Genomic DNA, 24,223 nt, shown 5'->3' with positions numbered 1-24,223 from the left:
GGAGCACAGAAAACACAGAACCCTGTTATATGGGCTCACAGTTTGTTGTGAGTTTGGTACAGTAGGAAAAAAAACCATGTGGAAGTAATTGCTCAGAATAATCATTTTACATCAATTCATAAGTCAAAAGAGAAGATTTACATCACCTTAATAAATTAGCATTTAAATTAGCATTGTGAAAATATGCAATTACTGTAACACAAAAAAATGTCTCAAACATTGTGGATAGAGTCTGCTTATTCTAATTCTAGTTCTGTTGAATCACTGACTGTTTTGCAATAATTTAAATAGTTCTGATAATAAAGGCAGATTATGAGTAAAAATGGGTGTCAGGTGATCATTACATGAACTCAACTTTGAATTTTTGCTTTCTGTACACACAAACATAGGCAGGAAATCCTTGGAAAGTTAGTTTCACTAGTTTTACATGTTAGCCTAACAAACATACAAATTCACAGATTGATTTTATGATGCTTTTTGTTAAAGGGTAACTACCGTTTTTTCCAACCTGGACCCTATCTTCCTACGTTTTTGTGTCTAAGTGACTTATGGGAACAACAATCTTTGACATTGGTCCAGTATTAAGCAAGATCGCTGCAGTCGGCAGCGGCGAAACAAGCTACAATGTAAGTTAATAGGGCAATTGTCCAGCTTGTATTTACCTTCACAAATTTCACACATTCATAATTACAATACAGTCACATTTTGCCACTGACAGGCTGATTAATATTCTGTGTGGAGGAAGATCTGGCAATGCGAGACTATACATACCCTAATGCATTTGTTTTTTTTCTGCTATACGGAACTCACACCGAACCGTGACTTCTAAACCAGGATATAACCTTTTTTTTATTTTTTAAACCCGTCCACCAGTCACCCATTCAAAAAGCATTTAAATCTTTATTTAATGGATTATACATTGGCTTTTTAATAATACCTTATTGCTATCTTTGCAGACATTTATTTTCATGAGATGAGATGAGGTGATTTTTATTTATTGAATACAGTAAGTGAGTGAATGTGTTTCTCTTTTAGATGCAGTCTGTCGTGATTTGGAATGGAAACCTTGTTTAACTATGGCATTTATATCTGCCCAAACAGATTAAAATCACACACTGAAACCATCTTTATTGCTAGGAAGCCTTCCGTTAGAGTTAAGGCGGGGTGTGTGTGCGTGTGTGCGTGCGTGCGTGTGTGTGTGTGTGTGTGTGTGTGTGTGTGTGTGTGTGTGTGTGTGTGTGTGTGTGTGTGTGTGTGTGTGCCAGTCAGATGGAGGCCAGGTTTAAACAGCCCAGAGCAGTGTGTGGGAGTCAGTGGAAGGTGTTTGGTCTGACTCTGGGCCAAGGGAAAGTCTCAGCCTGCATCCTGGAGCACTGTGTGTTCCTGACTGAGCCCATTCACGCTGACACGCATGCCAGCATGGACACATACACACGCAGACACTTGTTTTCTTTCTTTCTTTCTTTCTTACTGCATCACGCACACATTTCTGCAGAGTTTCTTGGGGTCAGTGTTGTCAGCCCTCGCTGTTCTCCTGTATGATTTAAATAGCCTTTGTCTTTGTCTCTTGAAAAAAAAAATCCTGAGCGCCTGCAGCGGCTAAAAGTCAGCATTAACGTGACATGACGTGTCCTCTCATAGCTGTCACTTCTGCACACCGATTTACACACCAAAAAAGTCAAGTTTGCTTTTCTTCTGCAGCGGATTTAGGACTCCAGGATTTATCTTCAAATCTCTGCCTGAGCTCCTGCCCGGCTGCATCAGAAGATCAGTCCATTAAACCCCCACCACCTTCCCCTTTTCCTCTCTGTTTTTCCTCTGCTCTCTCACGTCACCGGGGATTCGGCCATCCAAAGTGGAAATCCTATTTTGTTTTTGTTTTTTAGCCCAAGGCTGCTCCTCAGAATTAACGTCAATCTCCTCCTGACTGTAATGTGTTTCATTAATTTCTTCCCGCGTGCCACTTTGCAGCCCTGTCTTTTTTTAAACAAGCGGCGCTAATCAAGTGTATTCCCCAGCTAAGGTTATGCACAGACAGGGGAGGGGAGGGGATGTTGTCGTTGCCAGCTGAGACTTGGCTGAGAGAGACACAGAGACAGATGGCCCTGGGCTACTTATCATTCTGAGTCCAATAGCTTGTGCTGGGTTTTACATGATGAACCTTTGTCAGTTCTAAATGGCATAAATGATGACAAGTGTAGAAAATACATGGTGTGGATCAGTGGCCTATAGCAGTGGTGAAGGATTTAACAGTATTTCTATTTTTGTCCTGACATTTACCTACCTTGGCAGAGCTGCATCTCTCCATGTGAGATTTAGGTGTGGAAGACATTCACTGACAACTGATCATCCCCAGAAAATAAATAACAGACCAATCGAAACTCTGGAGTTTTTACATGAACATCATTACATGATGACCGCTCTCAAAACTCACAAACTCCGTTGGCATATATCAAAACCCGAAGTAAATTTGACCCATTTTCAAAATGTCTACATCAGAAATATGGGTTTCTTTTTAGCTACCTAATTTTAATTACCCAAAAATAACATGGATGATCCCATACAACGCGCTTCGCAAGTACAACAAAAGATCGGATCTCTACTTTCATTGAACTTTGGGTGTTTCATTCAATTTTTTTGCATTTGAAAAAAAAATTGTTTTTGTTTTGAAATGTTTTGAAACAGTATCCCTACTGAATGTTGACATATGCCCTTCTGGGATAATCCTTCCTTTAATATTAGTCTAAATAATTCATAATTTCTGCTTTTTTAATAAAATAAGTATAAATGAAGGTTATGACCATGAATTCTAAAAATAAGAATAAAACTGGTGGTAATAAATTGGTGTTAGTAGTTTTGTTTATCAAATTGCCAGAAATAACAGGAAAATAGAGTTCTGTCAAATAAGCTCTCATTGACTTTACTGTAAGTGGATCGATCATGCTTACTGCCGTACACCTGAAATCACGGCTCAAACCATGATTATTTTTTAAGATAATTTTTTGGGCATTTTAGGCCTTTATTTTGACAAGACAGCTGAAGACATGAAAGGGGAGAGAGAGAGGGGGAATGACATGCAGCAAAGGGCCGCAGGTTGGAGTCAAACCCGCGGCCGCTGCGTCAAGGAGTAAACCTCTACAGTATATATGGGTGCGCGCTCTACCAACTGAGCTTCCCAGGCGCCCAAACCAATACTTTGATATAAAAGCATTTTGCATCAGTTTCAGGGAATTTCAGTCTCAATCAGAAGTGAAAATACTGTATTACATATTGTGCCTACCATACACTATAAGACTTAGAACATACTTTGAACAGACTAAAGTCTGATACCATCTCACATCTAAAGACAATCATTTTACATTTAATGTTAAATACATAATACGTAAAGAAAAAAGGGGATTTTGTAGGGTCACACATTGCAAGACTACAACTAGATTCATTTTGAAAAATGTAACCAAGCTAGCTAGCTACCGCTAGCGTTAGCTGGTAATTTAAGGTAAGTTTTGCCGATTTTCTGTTCTGTCTACATGCAGATGAATGTCTTCAGTACCCTGCAACTTTCCCTCTTTAGCGTTTAGCCAGGGACGGTTTAGTATAAAGGATCTTTGGTTTAGCTTAGCCATAGCAACCATAAACAACAGTGGTTCTAGCCGTTTGCTGTTTCTTGTTTGTTGCTGGAGGGAGCGCACCCATTGGTTGTTGACAATATTCACATGATTTAACTTCACTACCAAGACTTAAAACTTACGATAATATCAAACACATTTGATTATGTCTGAACATCAAGAGGAGAAAAAGACTGACTCAGACTGAGTTGACCACGTTACACCAAACTATTCATCCATACATGAACAACCAATCACTCTGAAAATAAAGTGAATTTTTGCATGAGAGGTAAAAAGAATTAACAAGGCTGGTTACTAATTCCCATAAAAGCACATATCAGCCTTAGGGAAAAAACAGATGGACTTATCAGCACTACTGTAGTATTAAACGGTAGTAAATTGAGATCTAAAATTGTCTTTTAAGCCGGCCTCACAATGTTTTCAATCTGAGCTGGAATGATAGTGTTCATTTGTACTTTCTGAGTCCCGACTGTGCTGGTAGAGGGAGTAGGGAGCAGAAAAAGAGATTAAACGTGGGGATGTGTGATCTCCTGTCTCTCAGATTTCACATTTCTTTGATTTTATTCTTTCCCCCTGGCATCACTTTGTTTTTCCTAATCAGCACATTTCTGAATGTGTAGGAGTGGAGGACACGTGGAACAGAGCTGTAATCGTTTCTGCACCGATCTTCCACTTACTGTATGTTTCTGCTGTCCGTCCCTGCCTATTATGGGCTCTTTGTTCTCCTCAGACTCACTATCATTTGAGGCGTAAATTGGCCTTCTAAGGAGCTACACTACGCAAAATGCAAAATAAACTGTAGCTTTCAACCATGCTGAGGGTTAGAGGTGGAAGTTGAGAACTGAAATGTTTCTAAATGTCTCAGTATGCTTCAAACTAACTAGATCCTTTTGTCTCAGAAGCAATTGCGATTAACAATATAATTGTTAAAACTCTTCTGGTCAAATTTAAAAATATTTATTTATGCATTACTTTTTTAAAACAAATTCAAGTTTTGAATCATTTCTTTTGGTTATATATCACTGTCATGTGACCCAAAAAAATTTAATAACACAAACACACAGCCTATGAAGTAAACCACGCCTCTTTATTATCATAAAACATCTTTTCTAACTGTATCCCTCCCTTGTCATTTTTGTGCCAACAACTAACAATTTAAATAATAATTCAAACATACTGTATAGTCCGACCAATAATCACTTATATAATTACAATTTGGAATATCTAAACATATCTAAACAAGTCATATGCCTTAGGACCTTAGCTAATGTTAGCAATTAATTGCGGTTAAACAAAGAAACCGTGATTATGTTTATCCAAAGATTTCTACCTGTTCTGAATGAATCAATCAGAAGCTGTCAAAACTGCCGTGTCATTTCTGTTTCTTAATCCGTGTACTTTGGCAGTCCTTTACTTCCTTTAAAACGTGTGTGACATAGCCAACTCACAGTGGTATTTCTGCACAACACGCCTTGGTTTGGTCCTGTCTCTACCTGTCTGTCAGCATTCATAATATGGGGTCGATTTGCGGTCTTAAATATTACTTAATTATTTGTTAATGTGCTTTTTGTGTCACCAGATCACAAATGAAGCATCACAGCTCTTGTGAGCCACTAGAAGTGTTTGGTGGTGTCTATATCTGCAGTATTTTACAGTGCAGATTTGTGGGATCTTAGTCTACATCCTTGACGTTCCACTTCCGGGATTACTCCGGTGCCGCAGGAAATTCCACCTGATGCATGTATTTTCCGTTTCCTTCCGCTTTCTTTGTGTTGGAATTTTAAATTCAGTGGATTTATGAGGACTATTGTTCTAACTAACTAACTGCTCCTCAGATCTCTGCAGGGTAAATCCAGACAGCTAGCTAGACTCTGTGTGGAGCTTAGCGCCACCCATGATGATTGTGATTGGGTTAATGAAATAAACCAAAGCACAGTGTGGACTAGCCAGACCCTCCTATGCGGCGCTGTGGAGGAAGGTCTGGCAAAGTGAGACTAGTGGGATGGTACTGCAGGTTGGACTGTGGGTTGGCTGGAAGGAGTGGCTAGGTTTCTAACTTTGGTCAACTCAGGGTGAACTCCTTTTTCTCTCTCTATTACACATACACACACACACACACACACACACACACACACACACACACACACACACAAACACAGCTCTACATAAATCAAAAGTTTGAAATTGTACTAAAATATGAAGATATTCTAACACAATGTCAGCAACACAAAGTAGTGGAGTTACAGCGTGCGTGTGTGTGTGTGTGTGTGTGTGTGTGTGTGTGCGTGCGTGTGTTGCGTCAATGTGTATATGAGTACTTCTTTCTGTTCACCATAATTATAAGTGCTGCCTGCCCATTCTCCTTTAAAATAGAAAAAAATGGTGCTACAAACTAAGACTGAGTTTCACTGTAATGTCTTCCATTGCAATTATCTGAAACATCTGTTCAGCCACACGCACACACAGCAGAAAAGTACTTCTCTCAGTCTCTGGTGAGAATGGACATCTGTTTACACTGTACTCAGCTCTGTTGAATGGGCCGTTTGGTAGAAACAGTGAATCTTCTAACAGCACTGTCAGCAGATCTACACAGCAGTTGTCTATGTTGAATTTGTTGTAATATTTAAATGTTGAGTGTGTGTGTGTGTGTGTGTGTGTGTGTGTGTGTGTGTGTGTGTGTGTGTGTGTGTGTGTGTGTGTGTGCAGGTAAGGCCCAGTTCACCCACATGGGGGAGGAAGTGGATGGGGTGGACATGAGGGCTGAGGTAGGCCTGCTGAGCCGTAACATCCTGCTCCGTGGAGAGATGGAGCCCGGCTGCTATGGCAACGAGGCCTGCAAATTCTTCGACTTTGACACTTTTGGCGGACATTTGAAGGTACACTGGTGTCCTAACCTTGTCATTTACAGAGCCAAGGGCGTAGCTTTGAGTTCAACATTGGGGGGGTTGAGATTGTGTATAAATAAAGTGACAAAAACATCTAAAAATATGTAAAAAAAAATCAAAAAAAGCGACTAAAACTCTGAAAAACAGCACCCCCGCCCCATATATTACGCCTTTTCACAAGGCAGACAAGCAGCTGATTGACATATGAACCAGTTTATACCAACCTGCTATAAAGTTAGTTGTGTGGATTGTTGATACATTAGACGTTAGATTGTTACATATCGCGTGCCAGTTAACACCTTCACTGAAGTGGTGCTTTCAACAACATTAAGGCTTCAGCTTGGTTTAGATCATGTTTATTTGAGGGGGATTAGTATTATTGGCCATTGTTATTTAGAAAGACACTTGTTAATTACAACAACAAAAAACTAGTTGGGGGGGGGGGGTCTTTCGAACCACCCAAACCCTCTACAGTCCAGAATAATTTGCCTTGTCACTGTTCTTTTAGTGTATGACAACATGTCATAACCCAAAGGTCAAAGGTCATAAGCCTTGCCTTATCCTAGTTAGTGTAGTAGTTAGTGTTTAAAAACACATTTCTGTGTTTTTATTTTATAAGGTGATTTCATTCTTTCAACACAAAATATGGCACTGTCTAATTTAAATACTTATTCTTCTTCTCATCAGTGAATACATTAACCTTCCATATTCAGAGTGCATAATGGGAAAAAAACAAAGCCAACACTAAAATATTTGTTGTATACAAGATGAAAGGATTGTATGGCCCCTGGATGTGAAAAGCCCCACCTGGCCATTCACATTCACACAAGTTTCCACATATATACAACTCATTGAGTAATCTAAAATATATAAATAAATAAATAAATCATAGACACGTGTGTGTGCGTCTATAAAGAAACAACAGTACAGTATATTAATACAAAATCAATTAGTGTCAAATTTAAAAAATAATTTCTCCTCTATTTCTTGCGCACATTACATTACACACACAGCCACATATAGGATACAATTACCATAGTTTACCCAATCGTGTCTCTTTCTATCTGAGAGAGAGAGAGAGAGAGAGAGAGAGAGAGAGAGAGACGTGATGAATGGCCAGGCAATATGGGAATTATTATATTATATTATTATAGTGGAATTATGGGAGTTTTTATTGCTAAACACTTGTTGATTAGAATGCATCTGTTCACGGACAAGTTTACCCATTCAAGTTTATTCACGTTACGTTTAGTAACGTTTATTCATGTCATGCTAATAAAATAGCTGCAGTTTCCCCAACATAATTACGTTTTTCTTGATTCAATCTGTATTGGTAGCTGGCTGACCAGTTAGCTAGTGAGCCAGCAAGCTAACATTAGCGGCTAACGTTAGCAGGTTTTACCACGCTATCACAGTTTATACCATGGTCTGGGTGAATACTCGATTCTGATTGGCTGCAGGGTGTCCATTAAGTAATTTGTTTTACAATCGAAATCTAAAGTTTATCCAAACAATAACTCCCTTTCCCTGGTTACGCCTGACGGTTTGACTAATACCTGGAACAATCATTCCCATCCATCAGGTTCTTATGCAATGCAAACGTTGTAGACTCCCCCAGGAATTAGGAAGGACCTTGGATACGACTTGCCTCCAAGCCCCCAGGAAGAGCGCTAAAAGCCACCATGGGCTTAGCGGATAACGGTGGTACTGCACCCCATGGCCCAGAAAGACTTTTCACATAGACTTTGCATGGCGAAAGAAACGTCTATATTTCAGCGGATAATTTGTTTCTGGGTATATCAACTTATCAGCCCGAACACTGAAAGGGTCCTTGTTTAAAACGTTACGTTTTTAACATTTTTAACATTCACTAGAAGCGAATCCAGAATTATTAAATTTGGCATGATGAACGCGCATAGTGGACGTGAGCAGAGACTGTTCTCCCTAGCTCATGTAGCTAGCTGTAATAATGGATATAGCTAATGGTTGTAATTCACCATGTGTTCTATGAATACGTCCATGGTATTATCTTATGAAGTCATGATACATCCCAGGGATGTATGTAGCTGCTGTAAAGCCTGTTAGCTACGTGGATGTAACGTCATTAGCATTTCCCAAACTGGCGGGCTATCGGCTAGCTAGCTAGCATGGCTGTATTAAGATCTATACATAGCTAGCTATATGCCTACATAACGTTACTACAGACATAGTGATTACATCGCCTTGGTTCTCTCTTATGATACATCCGAGGGCTGTATGCTGTAAAGCTTGTAACGTGGATGAGAGCTGAAGCCATGGATGAGCTTTGTTCACGAAACTGCAGGCTAACAGCTAGCTAGCGCTAGTTAGTAGGTAGCTAGCTAGTAGCACAACATAATTATTAAATCTCATTGGTTGTCTAGCTAAATACATCTATCGTTTATTTAGCTAAGCATGTAAACGATAGGAAACAATGAAAACACAGTGTTTAACGTTAGTGAATATTTTAGACAATGAAAACGGCGAGTTCATGAGTTCGCCACTTGTAAGAGACACGACAGAGAAGCTCATGAACGCGCATGTTGCTACCGGTTGCTACGACAACGCAAACAAATTGTTGCTAGTGCGCATGCACATCGTGAGCCAACCAGCGTTATGGGCCAACAATGCGGAAGAGCCAAGCTCCATGTTTGCTTTATGCGCTTTTGAGCACTCTCATTGGAACGTACGGGGCTTCCCGCCGAACACTGTATCCAGTTCTCTTAATACATCCATGCTTGCCTCCCTTAGCAACCGGAGCTATTTATAGTCCGCTCAGCTGATAGAACCCTTCAGTCAAAGAATTTCTAATAAGGAAAGAAGTTCCACTCTCTCGTTACTTCCGGCTTCTGAACTGGTTGCAGTTCCACTAGAGTTCCATATAGGGGGCGCTCACAGGCCAGTGCAGAATGAATGGGACTCTATGGAGCTATACCCCTCAAAATCCACTTTTCTCAGGATATAATTTTTTGTCTAGTAATTTGAATGTTGCATTTGAAAGGGGAGGCTAAGAAAATACACACTGCTGGGTGTTAGATTTTTTTAAAGTGGCTTTTTTGTTCTAAAAAAGCCTTTTAAAATGTCAATGACGTCATACACATACATGGCCAGAGATACTGCTTCACAGCAAGCTCTGAGTCGCTTCCTTTTTTCTCTTGAGGCATCGACAACACAGCTGACAGGTTAGGCTCTCCCTGTTAATACACGTGCTAGCCTAGAAAGAGGTTTGCTAATATTAGTAATCTTAATATAAGACCACGCCGAAATATTCACTCTGACATTCTGGTTCTGCTTCGGATGCTGTCAAGCGGGATCTCCGATCGTAATCAGTCCTTCACTGACCAATCAGCATTCATTAGCAGAATGCTAGCGTGTTATGGGCAACAACGACACAATCTGTAAGAAATCGAAAGGACATAAGTACTCGTTCATTCAACTTTTGACCTATAATCCATGTTGAACTTGCAAAAACTACAATCAAATCTGAGATTTCTCAACGACAATCAGGCGAAAGAGACAAATTTAGCCGTCTAGCTCCATAGACTCCTGTTCATTTTGCACTGGACTGCGATCACCCCCAATGGAACTCTGGTGGAACTGCAACCAAATTCGGTACAATGGGGATGAATAGGGAGTGGAACGGCTTTCCATAGACCGGCTTTGCTTCAGTTTAGCTACGAGCCAGAAAGCTAACGTTATGCTAGCAATATCCAAAGTCAATAACATTGTGTACAGTTGGCAATCAGTAAAAATAATTTGACAGTATGTTGAACAACAAGACAAGCTAGCTATCCAGCCATGTCATTGTCCCCAAAACAATATAACGACTTTTACGAAGAATTTGATCCGTGATGTGTAACGTTACTGTCGGCCGCAGCGGCGCAGAATGAAGTAGCGACCTGAACAGTGAACGGGATGTGAGATAACGTTATTCGCTGTGAAACAAAGTCAGTCCAAAGGGGCAGTATAACTTACTTCTTGCAGCCTGTGTGTTTTAGCGTCATCCTGTGGTGTTCAGAGGACAAGTTGGAAATAATAAATCCACATTTCCTTATTGATATAATGTAGTGCATTCATTTAGAACAGTAAACAAAAAAAAGTTTCACCGGAACTCCTTTAGTAGGTGTCCTACATCACTTTTTAATGGACACCCTGCAGCCAATCAGAATCAAGTATTTACCCAGACCATGGTATAATACCTGACAATGGACACCTCGTCGGGCATTAACCCTTACATATTTCACATACCAATGTCACCTTTTGGATTTTACCGGGCGGACGGGGTTTGTTGTAACGCTAGCCAGCTACTCAACGAGGCTGAGAGACGGGTGTGGGAGGGGATTGCAGGGGGAATCTCCGCGATGATGTTCGATGCCTGTTGTGCAGCAGCAGAACATCTCCCAGCTGCCCGATCTCCCCCTTCTCTTTTCTGTTATCTTAACTATTCGTTTTGGTTAATTTAGCTAGCTAACTGTAAAGACAGCTAAATGCGAAGGAGGGAGAAATTCGGCAGGGAGGAGATTTTCGGAACAAACACCGTTAACGTTTACGGAGACGTAGCTAGCTAGCTAGCTAACATTATGGATGACCGATGTTGTGACTAGGATGCCTGGGCTAGCAGACGAGGTGGCTGAGTGGTTAAGGTGATGCCTGGGTCTGATATTCTCTGTTTCCCGAAGCTTCATAAAACTGCCGTTAGCGTCGAAGGCACCCGGCACCGGCTGGGGCTAACGGTAACTAGCTATTGCTACATGTCCCGGCTGTGTTCTCAGCTATCATCCCGAATTATGTCTCTTTGTGCCGGGGGAGTGAGGCAGGCAGACTGGAGTATGCTAGCTGGCTAAATTAGCATTAAATGAATCGTCTATCTAGCTATACAGCTAACGTTAACGTTACTAGGGAACTTATTTGTGGCTTAGCGCAGTACTGCTTTTATCCATGGTTAAAACAATCATACTACTAATAACTTTATGAGCGTGATGAACGATGTTGTAACCCTATGATGTTATCCACCAAGCATTAGCTAGCATGAATGTTAGCTACTTGTCAACCAGCACATACATTGTAGTAACATTAGGCTGGATTAATATTGATATGTATCAATAAATAAGGTTTCTGCTGTATTACGGTGTTGCAAAGTGGCATGTAATTAATCACAAAATGATGCATTTTGGCAGAAAAAGCAGTGTTACCAGTATTTTTTTCTGTCACATTGTATGATTTACAATTACTCTCGAACGTAGCATCTGGGTGCCCGTGTTTTGCTGGAAGTAACGAGTAACTAGATGGTGAAAGGTTATGACGCCACTAACAGGCGACTAAATGAAACGTGACGTGTCTGAAAATAAAATAACAGATTTCTCTGGGTTTGCCATTTGGTGGAAACATTTGGGACAGTGTAACTACACAACTCAAAAAAATATATAACATAGGTATGGTCGTTTTTTGACATTTTAATGCAGAAAAGTTACATATTGTACCTTTAAGTAAAATTTTACTTGAATAAAATGTCTTTTTTTTTTTTTTTGCTTTTTATTGTCCCGCTTTCTTCCTCTCTGCATCACATTTTTCCATCCTTCCTTCCTGACTTTCTCCACCTGTGGACTAACCTCCCTCGTTTTCTTTTTGCAGCCCTCCCCTCTTACACCTTTCTTTTCCTCCCTCCTTTCATCCTCCCTCCCACTCTCATTCTTTCCTTTCTCCTCAATACCTCTTTCCCTTCATGCTCCCTTCCTCTCTACAGCCTCATACTGTATCTTTCTATTCTTTTCTTGTTTCTTTTCTTCATCTTCATTCTATCCCCACCATCCTCCCCCTGTCATCACTTTTTTTTCAGTACTTCTGTTCTTCCTTTCAGTCTTCCTCCCAAAATATTTCTTTCTCTTGCTCCCTCCCTCTTTTCCTCCTTGCTCCTTGCATTTGTCTGCTCTCTTTTCTCTCCGTTCACCCCTTTCACTTCTTATTTTTGCCACTCCTTCCTTTTCAGTATTACTCATTTTGCCTTCATCCCTCCTTCTTATTTGATGATTTTTTTTTTACATTTTTATTCGCCACTTGTATATACGTTTGTTCATTCTTTCCTTTGTGTTGTTTGTCTTTATTTTTGAATAGTTCTTGTATTCCATCCTGTTTATTATTTCTTGTATATTCTGTATGTGTGCTGTGTGTCTGATATTTGGCTGCAGTAGCAATGAAATTTCCCAATTTGGAATCAATAGTTTATCTAATCAAATTTCCAAAATGCCTGAAAAAGCCATTATATCATTGCATTTCAATCCCCCTATTTGCTTTTTGTTTATGCTGGGGCCAATGCTTCCCATTCTATCCGTGTTATGTTTGAGTGATGGTGTGTGGAATGTCTGCTGTCTCTCTCAGGTGGAGCGGGGCTTCAGGGCTGTTCATATATCTGGGCTGGAGCTGCAGCACATGGGCCAGCAGACCATGGGACACTACCCGGTCCACTTCCATATGAACGGAGACGTGGACGCAAGGGGAGGCTACGATCCCCCCACCGCTGTCAGCGGCCTGTCCATCCACCACTCTTTCTCCCGCTGCGTAACCATCCACAGCTCCAATGGACTGCTGGTCAGTTTATGTACAATACCTACTAGAGTTTAGTTTTTTTAATTCTGTTTCTCCTTGGTGTAATTGTAAGAGCGATCTGTAGTTAAAGCTTTAGTGCGAAACTTTTTATATTAATAATTGTCCGTTACATTCAAGCCAAAGCCAAATGAGTTGCTACAAAGCTAATTAAGACTATCAGCTCCACACAACTCTCTCTGTATTTCTCAGTATGGCTATGTTCAGAAGATTACATCGACTAGATCGATTAGATCGTCCGGTGACTTTTGCTCGCAGAAACTAGAGTGAAGATAATTACCTCTTCTGAAGAGTCCATGATGTATTTTTAATCCTCCGTGTCCTCCTTGGCTACTAGCAGCTGTGTGGAGGAGCGATCACGGAAGGCTTGTATGATGTGGACGCGCCAACAGTTTTCTTGTCATTACTTAGAATTCCTCATGGGGGAGACAGAAACTACGAACTATAGCTTTAAAGAAAATGTTTGCCATTTGGGGAAACTGATACTGATACACTGGTACCTGAACATGCGTATCGGCTGATACCGAGTACCAATCCGATAACAGTGTGTCATATATTTTATTATGTTTTAACTGCTGTATATTACTATCCCTGTATGGATGTGATATGATTTATATCTTTGCTGGCTTGTGAACTCTTTGTGAAACATGAACAAAAAACACAAACAATGACCGCCATATAACTTTCTTTTATTATGCAATTTGACAGTCAGTCATAGCGGAAAAAAAAACATTTTCTTCGGGGCAAAATTAAGTGGTATGGCATCAGTGCATAAACTCCAGTAATTTCCGATACCAGTATTTTAGGCGGTATCAGAGGCTTTTCAGATACTGGCATCAGTATCTGTATCAGAACATCATTAGGGGAAACACGATTATTTGTTTTCTTGCTGAGAGTTGGATACCACTCTCATGTCTGCACAGTAAATATGAAGCTACAGCCTGCAGCCAGTTAGCTTAGCACAAAGATTGGAAGCAGGAGGAAACAGCTGGCCTGGCTCTGTCTGAAGGTGATTGAATCTATCTACCAGCACCAGTGACGCTCACTAAATCATACATTATATCTTGTTTGTTTAATAGATACAAAATCCAAATTGTAAACACTAAAAGTTGTGGTTTTATGGGGGGTTATGTGCTGTACTATATCTTGCACATAGACTGTATATAAAGATGGATGATGCGTCTGGATTATGAAACAAAGGTTCTGTTGGGGTGGGGTGGGGGGTGGGGTGACATAATGCATGATGAGATGATACAGCCAGATATGTCTCTACAAAAAATTCTTCTCCATCGATGCCTGCTCAGCTGAAAATATATAAATAAAAAGTACATAAAATGTTAAAAATACTACTGAAATATATTGGTGGATTACTGGGAGCCTTGCAGAACATGTTTGCTATCATTTAATGTGTTGTACACCAACAGTTCAGATCAGCAGTAGGTTCAGAATAAGAAAAGAATGCTGTGTGGTTTTGTGCAGGGTGTGCCTAAATATTGATCAGATGATATATATATATATATATATATATAATATGTGCAGTGGTCAGGGGATGTGAATTAATGCAACGTGTAGTGGCTAAGGGTGGGCGTCCGGGGCCTTGTTAAAGAGGCTGACTATAGAGGGGAAGAAACTGTTTTTGTGGCGTTTTTGAGGTTTTGGTCCTGATGGAGCGCAGCCTCTTGCCAGAGGGGAGAGGTTCATGCAAGCCAAGCAAGGACTCTATGGAGCCAAATATTCTGAAGCATCATTTTGTTTTTCAGCAAATGCTCTCGGAGAGAATGTTTGTAGGGGGCCTCCCGTTTTGGTTTGGAATCTGCAGGGTTGTGTTGCAGTCTCAATGGCCGCAAACGGAGACCTTTGGCAACACCGACACTTACGCCATCGTTTCTCCCCCTGTTAAATAATGGTGCATTTAACAGAAAGTGGTGCAAAAATGAGGAATTGGGCTTTGGAAAGTTGATAGTTTCACAGCCAATGGCTCTCTTTGCTGGCCATTATTTATCCAGTCAGCTCTGTGACCGAAGCTTTTCACTAGTGTGATGTACTGTCAGCTTGTTATCAGTAAAATGCAACATGTCTACTCCCTCCCAGGTAAAGGATGTGGTGGGCTATGACACGCTGGGTCACTGTTACTTCACGGAGGATGGTCCAGAAGAGAGGAACACGTTCGACCACTGTCTGGGCCTGATGGTGAGAGCTGGGACCCTGCTGCCTTCAGACAGAGACAGCAAAATGTGCCGCGACATCACTGACGGAGCCTATCCAGGATACGTGGCCAACCCACGGCAAGACTGCAGGTAAGACACACACACATAAACTGTAAGGAACCTTCAGTTTGATTTCATTCTATGGGAACCTTACAACACAAAACAAAAGTCATCCGTCCAAAATTGATACAGAGGCCAGCAAGATAATAGGCATACAGCAGCTCTCTCTGACAAAGATCTTTGACAGACAAGTTTTGTAGAAGGCACAGTCAAGCTTGTCAAGCTCTGACTGCCCACTCTTGAAGGAATTCATTCTTCTGCACTCTGGGCCGAGATATAAGCTCCCTAGAGCAACAATCGGGTACAAATTTTCTTTTGTTCCTTATGAAATTAAAGCTGTTAACTTGCATAACTCTTGAATGCACAGTTTTTATTAGTGTCACTTTTGGCCTTCTCAAGGAGATTTTTAGAAATGTTGTTTTTTGTACCTCCAACTGCTAATCAAATTTCTCCTTGAGAGACAATAAAGAACTCTGAACTTCATGCATCTGCCAGGTTGAGAGCCCAACATTCCCAAAGATCCTAAATAAATCAGGCTGGACTTGATAATGATGCACACGACTTCTAGAATATTTCCATTTGATGGAATGGTGAAGCAATAATAAATGTGGTGTTTGTTTGTCATGGCTTGTCTGATGCAAACCAATCAAAGTTTCCTCCTGTATCTCACTCTCCCCCACTGAATAGCTTTATTAAAAGATGCCTGTGTGAATGGTGGAAGGTCCTGCAGTTGTGTGGCAATGACTGTGTCGTAATGATCCCTAAGTATGTTCATGTTATTGTGCATCCATGTGTCTGTGTTGAGTTTAACCAGTTCTAATGTATTATTGTTAGGTGAAGAGGGTTTGATGAAAGATGTAAGCTTATTAATTTGTCTCATCTTTCCCTGTGGGAAGGTGCCTATGTATAGTGTTTTATTGAGTGGTGGATGGCCTGTAGAAGTTTGAAATATGTTTTTGGTGTGGAGGTAATTATGATGGACTGTAATGTTTGGAGGCTGGCTGTTGACCCCCAGGGGAAAGGCAGAAGAGGATCGATGGTTTGCCACCCTCTCAGCCCAACCCCCTGGGGCCAACGCCAGCGGTGTGAACGTGTTTTGTAATGTTATTAGCATAGTTGCCACAAAACTGCAGGACAGTCCCAGCCTACAAAAACACCTCCACAGAACATGTAAAATGGCCAACCAGATAATAAAAAGCCTGTTCACACACCCAATAAACCTTCAGTAAAAGAAAATACAGAGGAATAAAAAGAGAGGGGGATTAAGAAAGTTAAGAGAAAAGTAAAAGAAAGGTAGGCTCCTTAAAGCTGTGGAGTAAAAGGTTACAGTGAGGTTAAAAAAACTTAAAACTCACAGTTTCGGAGACCTTGTGGGTGCTTAGGCTGTTGCCCGAAAGAAAGGGGCCCTCTTTGGGTACCCCCTGGGTCCACACAGTCTCCAAGTTATTAAAAAAGGATAAAAAGCTGCACTAAAAGTTGATAAAAAGCCATCCTCTATAGGTGGTGAGTTTTGTAATCTTCAGTTTGCACACACAATAAGTTCAGCTGACTCACCCCTCAGGTTTCCTGGCTGGCTGGGTTGTTAAAACCATCCATTAAAATGAGCTGTTGCAGATTAAAGGACATACGGCGAATTTCCGGCAGCAACGGAGCAATCCTGGAAGTGGAAGGTTGTGGATATGGACTAAGTGCAGGATAACACTTGCCTGGTGTCACACAGGTGTCATATGTGTTTCCCAGGACGGTGTTTCTTTGTTGAACTGCAGTGGAGAGATAAGTGCAAAGCTGTAGGTCTTGGGCGCACGGACTATGTGGGCGTTTCCAAGTCCACCTGCTGTTTGTGTTCATGTATGTGCAGCAGTGCATGCAAAGGGGCTGAATGAAGTTGAATTTTTTTCATATCTGGATGATGCAGAGCAGCAAGGCGTGAACTCTGCAGCCAGAGGCTTGAATGAACCTTCCACCTGTTCACACCTCTCCTCCGACATGGGCATTAAAATACCACACAGAATTTCAACGTCGGGAAAATACAAAACTGTCGGAGCGCTGCTTGCGCTGGCCATTGCAAAAGCACAAATATAGGGCCCAAAGTGGGAATTTTGTACTAAAAAGACTAGCTATGTGTCTGTCAGCAGAGGCAGCCTGTATCCCCCCGCTGTTAGAGACCCATTATATTTGAAGCATAAAGATGCAGCTCAGAATATAAAGTGGTTTAATCCAGGTCACATGACTCTTTTTTTTTTTTTTTTAATCTCGCCACACTGCCTCTGCCTTCAGCAGAAGAGCATAACAGCCAAGTTTAGGGATGCATAATGGCACTGGCTCCCACTGATATGGAGTCATCCACCTGCTCTCCAACATACTGGAAGGATATGCTGTTTCTAACCCTCCACTTTTCTTTCTTTTTTTTCTTCTTCTTTCCTCTGTCCTCTCCTAATTTATCCAATTATAACAGCCGGGTAAAACACAATGCCCTGTACTCCTAATGAGACTTTTTGTCCAATTTGTCTGGAGCATTGTATTCTGTAATGCTTTCCAAATCCCAGTGTATTTATTACTGAGGTTTAAAAATTCTTATTGAATCAAACATGATTGCACAGTGTCTTCCCCCTCCACCCCCACCCGACCCCTGTAAGATTTGTGATGATTAATTTCCAGTCATCTTTGTGCACTCCCTCGGGCTCCTTCTGTCTCTTCCCCCATCAATTGTTGAGATGTGTATGTGTTGAATTTAAAACAATACATTTTAGTCAAAATTATGCAGGAACAGGAGGCATGTGGGCTGCATGAGGAGGAAGAAACTGTCATTTAATCTGTGCCTGATGAATGTGCTTGGCCTGAGCGTTTCGCTTATTTAGCACGTGAGTGTGTGGGTGTGTGTGTGTGTGTGTGTGTGTGACTGCGTGCCTGCCTGTGTTGCATTTGACTAAAGAAATTATCCATCCAAGTCATCTCCTTCAGAGAAAACAACAGGACATGGCAGTAAGTTGTTTTTAAGCATTTATTCCCTCAGTGGACATGTTGTTTCCTTCCACACACAGTCAAACACACACACACACACACACACACACACACACACACACACACACACACACAAGGCCCAGCAAACCAGCTCTCGCACATCAACCTCATTTCAACAAACAGCAGTTTGCTTTTTAAGCTGAGGCTACCATCACACTGCTATTCATCTTTAAGCAGTGTTTTGTGACCTTGTGAGGGTCTGGCTAGTCCACACATTATGCCGACAGCGACAACTGCTATGACACAGGGCTGCTCTGGGGGATGCAACAATGGGGATGCCACACGCGGTAGACAGTGACAACAACGGCCGCCGGGACACGATCCGCGGTCTCTGGGGGATGCAACAACGGGGAAATTAAACGGCGACAACAACGCCAGCGACAACAACGCCGACAACAATGGGACGCGCTACAACAATGGGAGGAAAAGAAAGACGGGGAAAGATTGTGGTTAGGAGAAGAAGAACGCAGAAAGGAACTACCACACGCGGGACGCGATCCCCGGTCTCCGGGGTGAAAGTCCTGTGTTTTTTTACCCATCCACCACCCCAGCCTACCTCCTTACGCAGATTTTCGGCTTTTCAATACTAAACGCTATCATAATCGTGCTGTTATCACGTAATATGCTTCCCAGTCAAATACATTAGTTTAAAATTCGTGCTCACCAACACGATAAAACACAGAAAAACGTGTCCCTGTACACGAATCAATAGATTAAATAACGTCACCATTTCACGAACTGCCATGAGACTGGGCTGGGCGTAAACGTAGCAAGAGATATTTGTTTTTTAAAACAAAACATAGTAGTGTAGATGTAGCCTAACTGCAGTCTGAAAATCTGACTAACATTTAGCTAAATGCAACAGTGTGTGTACTTGTGCATATGTTTATGTGTCATAATGGTTATAGAATATTGAAACTAGTGCTGTCAGTTAAACGCGTTTAACAGCGTTAACGCAAACCCATTTTAATGGCATCACATTTTTTATCGCAAGATTAACGTTCCTTTTGGCCTAGCAAACTTTGTAGTTTTTTTCACATGCTGTTGCAACAACTAGTAACGTTAGAAAAACTACAACACCACACCGGATCTAGCTAGACCGGAAACAAAACAACAGGCACGCCACACACACTTGTTTGGGCTTGCGAGCTGGCCAAAGAATAGTAGGCTAACGTTATGTTTTGAGTGGATGGCGAGCGTGAGACGCCGAAATGGATGCCAATAAGATTCTGAATGGAAAGTTTACTTTTAAAAAGTTGCCAAATGGTTCCATTGACAAGACCAAAGTGATCTGTGTTTTTTGTCGTTGTGAACTGAGCTATCATCGCAGCACGTTCAGTCTGAAATACCACTTGATGGCCAAGCACACAGCTGATGCGAATTTTCCGTCCCCTCGTCAAAGCCAGGCGACAATGGATGACTTCAGACAGAAGCACATTTGCACAAAGCAAGCCGATCCACTTTTCCATGTTGATAAGAGCATAAAATGAGAGGGTGAAAAGGAGAGGTTTAAGGTGTAGTGCTGCCATGTGCTAATCTGCTGTGGAGCTAAATTGCATGTCTGCCATTTCTATTCATATTCATTACCCTAAGCTGCTTTTTCTGACATACCTGAAAATGGAACTATAATGATTTTCTTATTTTGCCTGATGCATGTATGAAAGGGGTTTTCTGAGAAACACACAAGAATTTGCACATTTCTGAAAAAAAAGAAATGTAGGAGAAATGTCTGTGCTGTAAGAAAAGGTCCCATACGAATGTAAGTTAAAAAATAAATCCAACAATAACCGACACACTTAGGTTGCTTTCAATCCTGAGCAGTTTGGTTCTGTTTTAATCGAACCCTGGAGCGTTTGGTCTGATAGTCCGGTTGGTTTGGGGCAGTGTGAAAGCTCATTTGAACTCTGGTGCAGATCAAACAACCAAACTCTGGTCCGCTTGAAAACAGGGGTCTTGGTTATCTTCCAAGTGCACTAAAGTCAGGGCGCTTTCACACCTATAGTTCGGTGGACTCGGTGCGATTCGGGGGTGAAGCTGCAACATTGTTGCATTTTTCATTTGGTTGGGTTTGCTTTCACACCACACTTTGTCAAAGGAACCAAGACTGTAAACAAATCCGAAACTCGCCGACACTTTCTGGTCTCAGAAATAATGGAGCAACACCACATTTATAACGTCTTGGGTTTTCTGGTTCTGCTTTAGTGTTTCTAATATTTTAGAAGAAAGCAAACAATATGATCAGCTGACAGATAGCGAGTGAAGGAGAGAGAGAGAGAGAGAGAGAGAGAGAGAGAGATGATGATGTCACACAAACAGATGATGTCACAAAGACGACCAGGGATGTGTGGTCACAATAAGTTATGGATCTGAAAGTTATCATCATATAAAAGTCCGTAAATTCTGTGCAAGGTTATAACTACAGGCTAGTAAATACTTTGTTTTTGGTTCACTTCCTGTATTTGGGTCGCATCGCATTCTCACCTAAAGTGAACAGAACTCTAGTTCACTTGGAAGTGAACCGAGACCCCTGTTTTCAAGCGGACCAGAGTCGGTTGTTTTATCCGCACCAGAGTTCGGATGAGCTTTCACACCATCAGGTGAGAACGCGATCTGACCCAAATATAGGAAGTGAACTAAAAAAATATTGCATTTACAAGCCTGCAATTTATATTAATTCAACCCAGCACACAATGTATGGACATCTACATGATTTAAGGGAAGATAACTTTCAAATCCATAACTTATTCTGAGCACATATCGCTCGTCGTCTGTGTGACAACACATCGTCATCTCTCTCTCTCATCAGGGCGTTTGACAAAGTGCGGTGTGAATGACATACATACAGACAAACAGTGTCAGTGTCCACACTCTGTGTACACACTTTAAAGATGGCTAATGCCTACCATACACTAGAAGACTTTGAAAAGACTAAAGTCTGACACCATCTCACATCTAAAGATAATCATCTCACATCTAATGTTAAAGACTGTCATAATATGTAAAGACTGGAGATTTTGCAGGGTCACACATTGCAAGACTACGACTAGATTTGTTTAGAAAAATGTAACCAAGGGGGCTAGCTACCGCTAGCGTTAGCTGGTAACTTAAAGGGAAAGTTTGCCGGAGGTCTGTGTTTATCTGCAAGTAAAACTCCCGTTGGTGCTTCAGAAAGGTTGAAAATTGGCAACTATCCCTCTTTAGTGTTTAGCTTAGTGTAGCGCCATAGCAACCATAAACAACACTGGCTCTAGCCGTTTGCTGCTTCCTGTTTGGTGCTGGAGGGAACGCACCCATTGGTTGTTGACAATGTTCACATGATTTAACTTCACTACCAAGACTTCAAACATACGATAATATCAAACACGTTTGATTTTGTCTGAACGTCAAGACGGGAAAAAGACTGACTGGGACTGAGTTTAGTTTTTACCACATTACACCAAACGATGGAGACAACGGGAGCGCCCAGACACTTGCAAGACTCTCAGGATTTCATTCTGATATTGGAAGTTAGTCTGCGACAGTGGAATCCCTTGAAAAGTCGTTCGGTGTAAGGTCATCATAACAAGGTTCAGTTGTGAACTCTAGGTATGTGGCTTATTGTGCACCCCTATACTAGAATGAGCTGCTGCATGCGAGCGTCCAAGCCTGGATCCTCTCTAATAGCCAGCAGTCACAACATTGTGTAATTTGAGGCTGCAGCTTTTGTCTGGAAATGTCTGAGTCATTTAAACATGTGAGGATGAAACATGCAGGTTTGGGGGAAAAATAAAGCGCACAGCTATAGGGGAACTAAACTGATCACTGTCATGTTTAGTGTCTGGTGTGTGTTTGTGCCCTATTCTCAGGGTCACCCAAATTACACAAAAAACATTTTCCCTTCAGTGATTTTAGTTGTCCAGGTTTTGAGATATACAGTATGTCTCTGAGATATCTGCCTTCACCAAACTGTATTAGAGGAGAATGGAATTTATTACTCGCACTCAGTGTGCAAGTGTGCTTAGTTTGCACGAGGTAGATAACATAAAGCATTTCGGAATATAAACATTTATCACAAAATCACAAAAATCAAGGCAGTGTTTTCTTTCCCAGGAATAATATTTAATTAACTGCCAGTATTCTTCTTCAGAACAGCTTGTCGCATGAGGCCTGGTTGGCTCAGTGGTAGAGCAGGCGCACATATACTGAGAGGTTTATACCTCGACGCAGAGGTCCAGGGTTCGAATCAGACCTGTGACAATTTCCTGCATGTCTTCCCCCTCTCTCTCCCCTTTCTCATCTAACTGTCCTGTCAAAAATTGAAGGCGCAAAAGCCCAAAAAAAAAATTAAGAACAGCTTGCTGCATGATCGAATGCTGTGGAGCTCTAAAATACGGCAATATTTGGTGCCACTATTTTTCTCCTCTATAAATGAATATTTTCCTATATATGTTTTTCAGATGTGGTGTTTCTGTCCTATATTTGTAGGGTGTTGACACAATTTGATGCATAAGGGTAGCATAGCTCCTTAAAGGGTAACTACCGTTTTTTTTTACCGATTTACCGTATTTTCCAATGTTTTTGTGTGTAAGTGACTGATAGGAACAACAATCTTTGACATTGGTCCAGTATTAAAGGAGAATGCTGTAACTGGCAGCCACAGATCGGGCTGCAACATTATGGAAAGGATCCTTTCCATAATGTTGTCAAACACTTAGAATATTAATCTAAGCCTGAGTCAGTGGCACTTTTGTGAAGGTAAATTCAAGCTGGACAATTGCCTTATTAACTTACATTGTAGCTTGTTTTGCCGCTGCCGACTGCAGAGATCTTGTTAAAGGGATACTTCACAGATTTAGCATTAAGCTTTGTATCAGCAGAAACACGGTAGTATTTTTGAATGGCCGTGCTTCCCTCCCTCATGTCCCCCTGAGACAAGAGATCTCTGTATTGTGGGTCTGGAGAAAATCTTCCAATGACGTAAAACGACGATTTTTGCATCATCGGAAGATTTTTTGCCCAGAGGCAATGGACTACAGCCAGTAGTAGGAGTAGTAACCCGCCCATCGTCTTTACCCGAGGATTGCCGAAGCAAAACGAGCGTCAGCCATCTTGAATCTTTGCTACTGGCTTCTCAGTAGAAAACTTTTAGATAGATAGATAGATAGATAGATAGATGTATTCATCCCGAAGGAAATTTTAGAACAACAATCATGTGCATTCAAACTACTGCACACGTGTACCACCGGGATACATTGGTACAGATTGGAGAATATGCAGGACACTGTATTACAGATGGAATACTCGACACACTAGACCAGTGGTGTTGCTCGATGCCTCTGGCCAGTAAAGGGACATCATCAGCGGGGAACGTTGAACGAGTGTGCCGGTGGAAAGCTAACGCTAGCTGGCCACCTGTTCCATCAATCCTGCTTGCAAGTGTCCGCTCATTAGACAACAAACTGGACTACATCCAACTTCAACGAAACTCCCAACGCGAGTTCAGAGACTACTGTGTTTTTGTTGTTGTGAAAACATTGCTGAAAAACAGTGTACCGGAGCTACCAGGCCGGCTGCTCTGTCGCCAGGTAAGACTAGTTGAGGTGGGCTGTGTTAATACGGACTGCCTGGTGCAGAAATGGGGTGCTTGTATCCAACTAACTGCTAACTGCTGGTGGGGTTTGTGACTGTTAAATGCCGACCATTCTACATTCCACGCAAATTTACAGCTGTGTTTATACTTGGTGTGTTTATACTCAGCCCACCAAGCGCTAATGCTAGTAGCTATGTGTTAGCTGAACTTTACGGAGCATATAATGTGTGTGCACTA

General features: G+C 41.4%; 1 protein-coding gene and 1 long non-coding RNA gene across 3 annotated transcripts in view; one reads left to right on the top strand and one right to left on the bottom strand.

The window, feature by feature from the left end:
* Nucleotides 1-24,223, top strand: part of LOC116050761 (cell migration inducing hyaluronidase 1) — a 252,036-nt gene that overhangs the window by 155,330 nt on the left and 72,483 nt on the right. For both annotated transcript variants that reach the window (XM_031300979.2, XM_031300980.2), the window contains exons 12-14: nt 6,333-6,502; nt 12,905-13,114; nt 15,221-15,426. In XM_031300979.2, coding sequence (XP_031156839.1) covers nt 6,333-6,502; nt 12,905-13,114; nt 15,221-15,426 — 586 coding nt within the window. The remainder of the gene's footprint in view (nt 1-6,332; nt 6,503-12,904; nt 13,115-15,220; nt 15,427-24,223) is intronic.
* Nucleotides 1,322-20,512, bottom strand: LOC118494769. Its single transcript, XR_004896956.1, has 3 exons — nt 20,261-20,512; nt 17,511-17,513; nt 1,322-1,333 (listed from the first exon to the last, which is right to left on the bottom strand). It is a non-coding gene; the product is annotated as an uncharacterized LOC118494769 (long non-coding RNA).

The sequence above is a fragment of the Sander lucioperca genome, chromosome 3 (genome assembly GCF_008315115.2).
Source record: "Sander lucioperca isolate FBNREF2018 chromosome 3, SLUC_FBN_1.2, whole genome shotgun sequence".
In the NCBI taxonomy this organism is placed as follows: domain Eukaryota; kingdom Metazoa; phylum Chordata; class Actinopteri; order Perciformes; family Percidae; genus Sander; species Sander lucioperca.
Note: the sequence above shows the minus strand (reverse complement) of the source record. Positions and strands in the feature narration are given on the sequence as shown.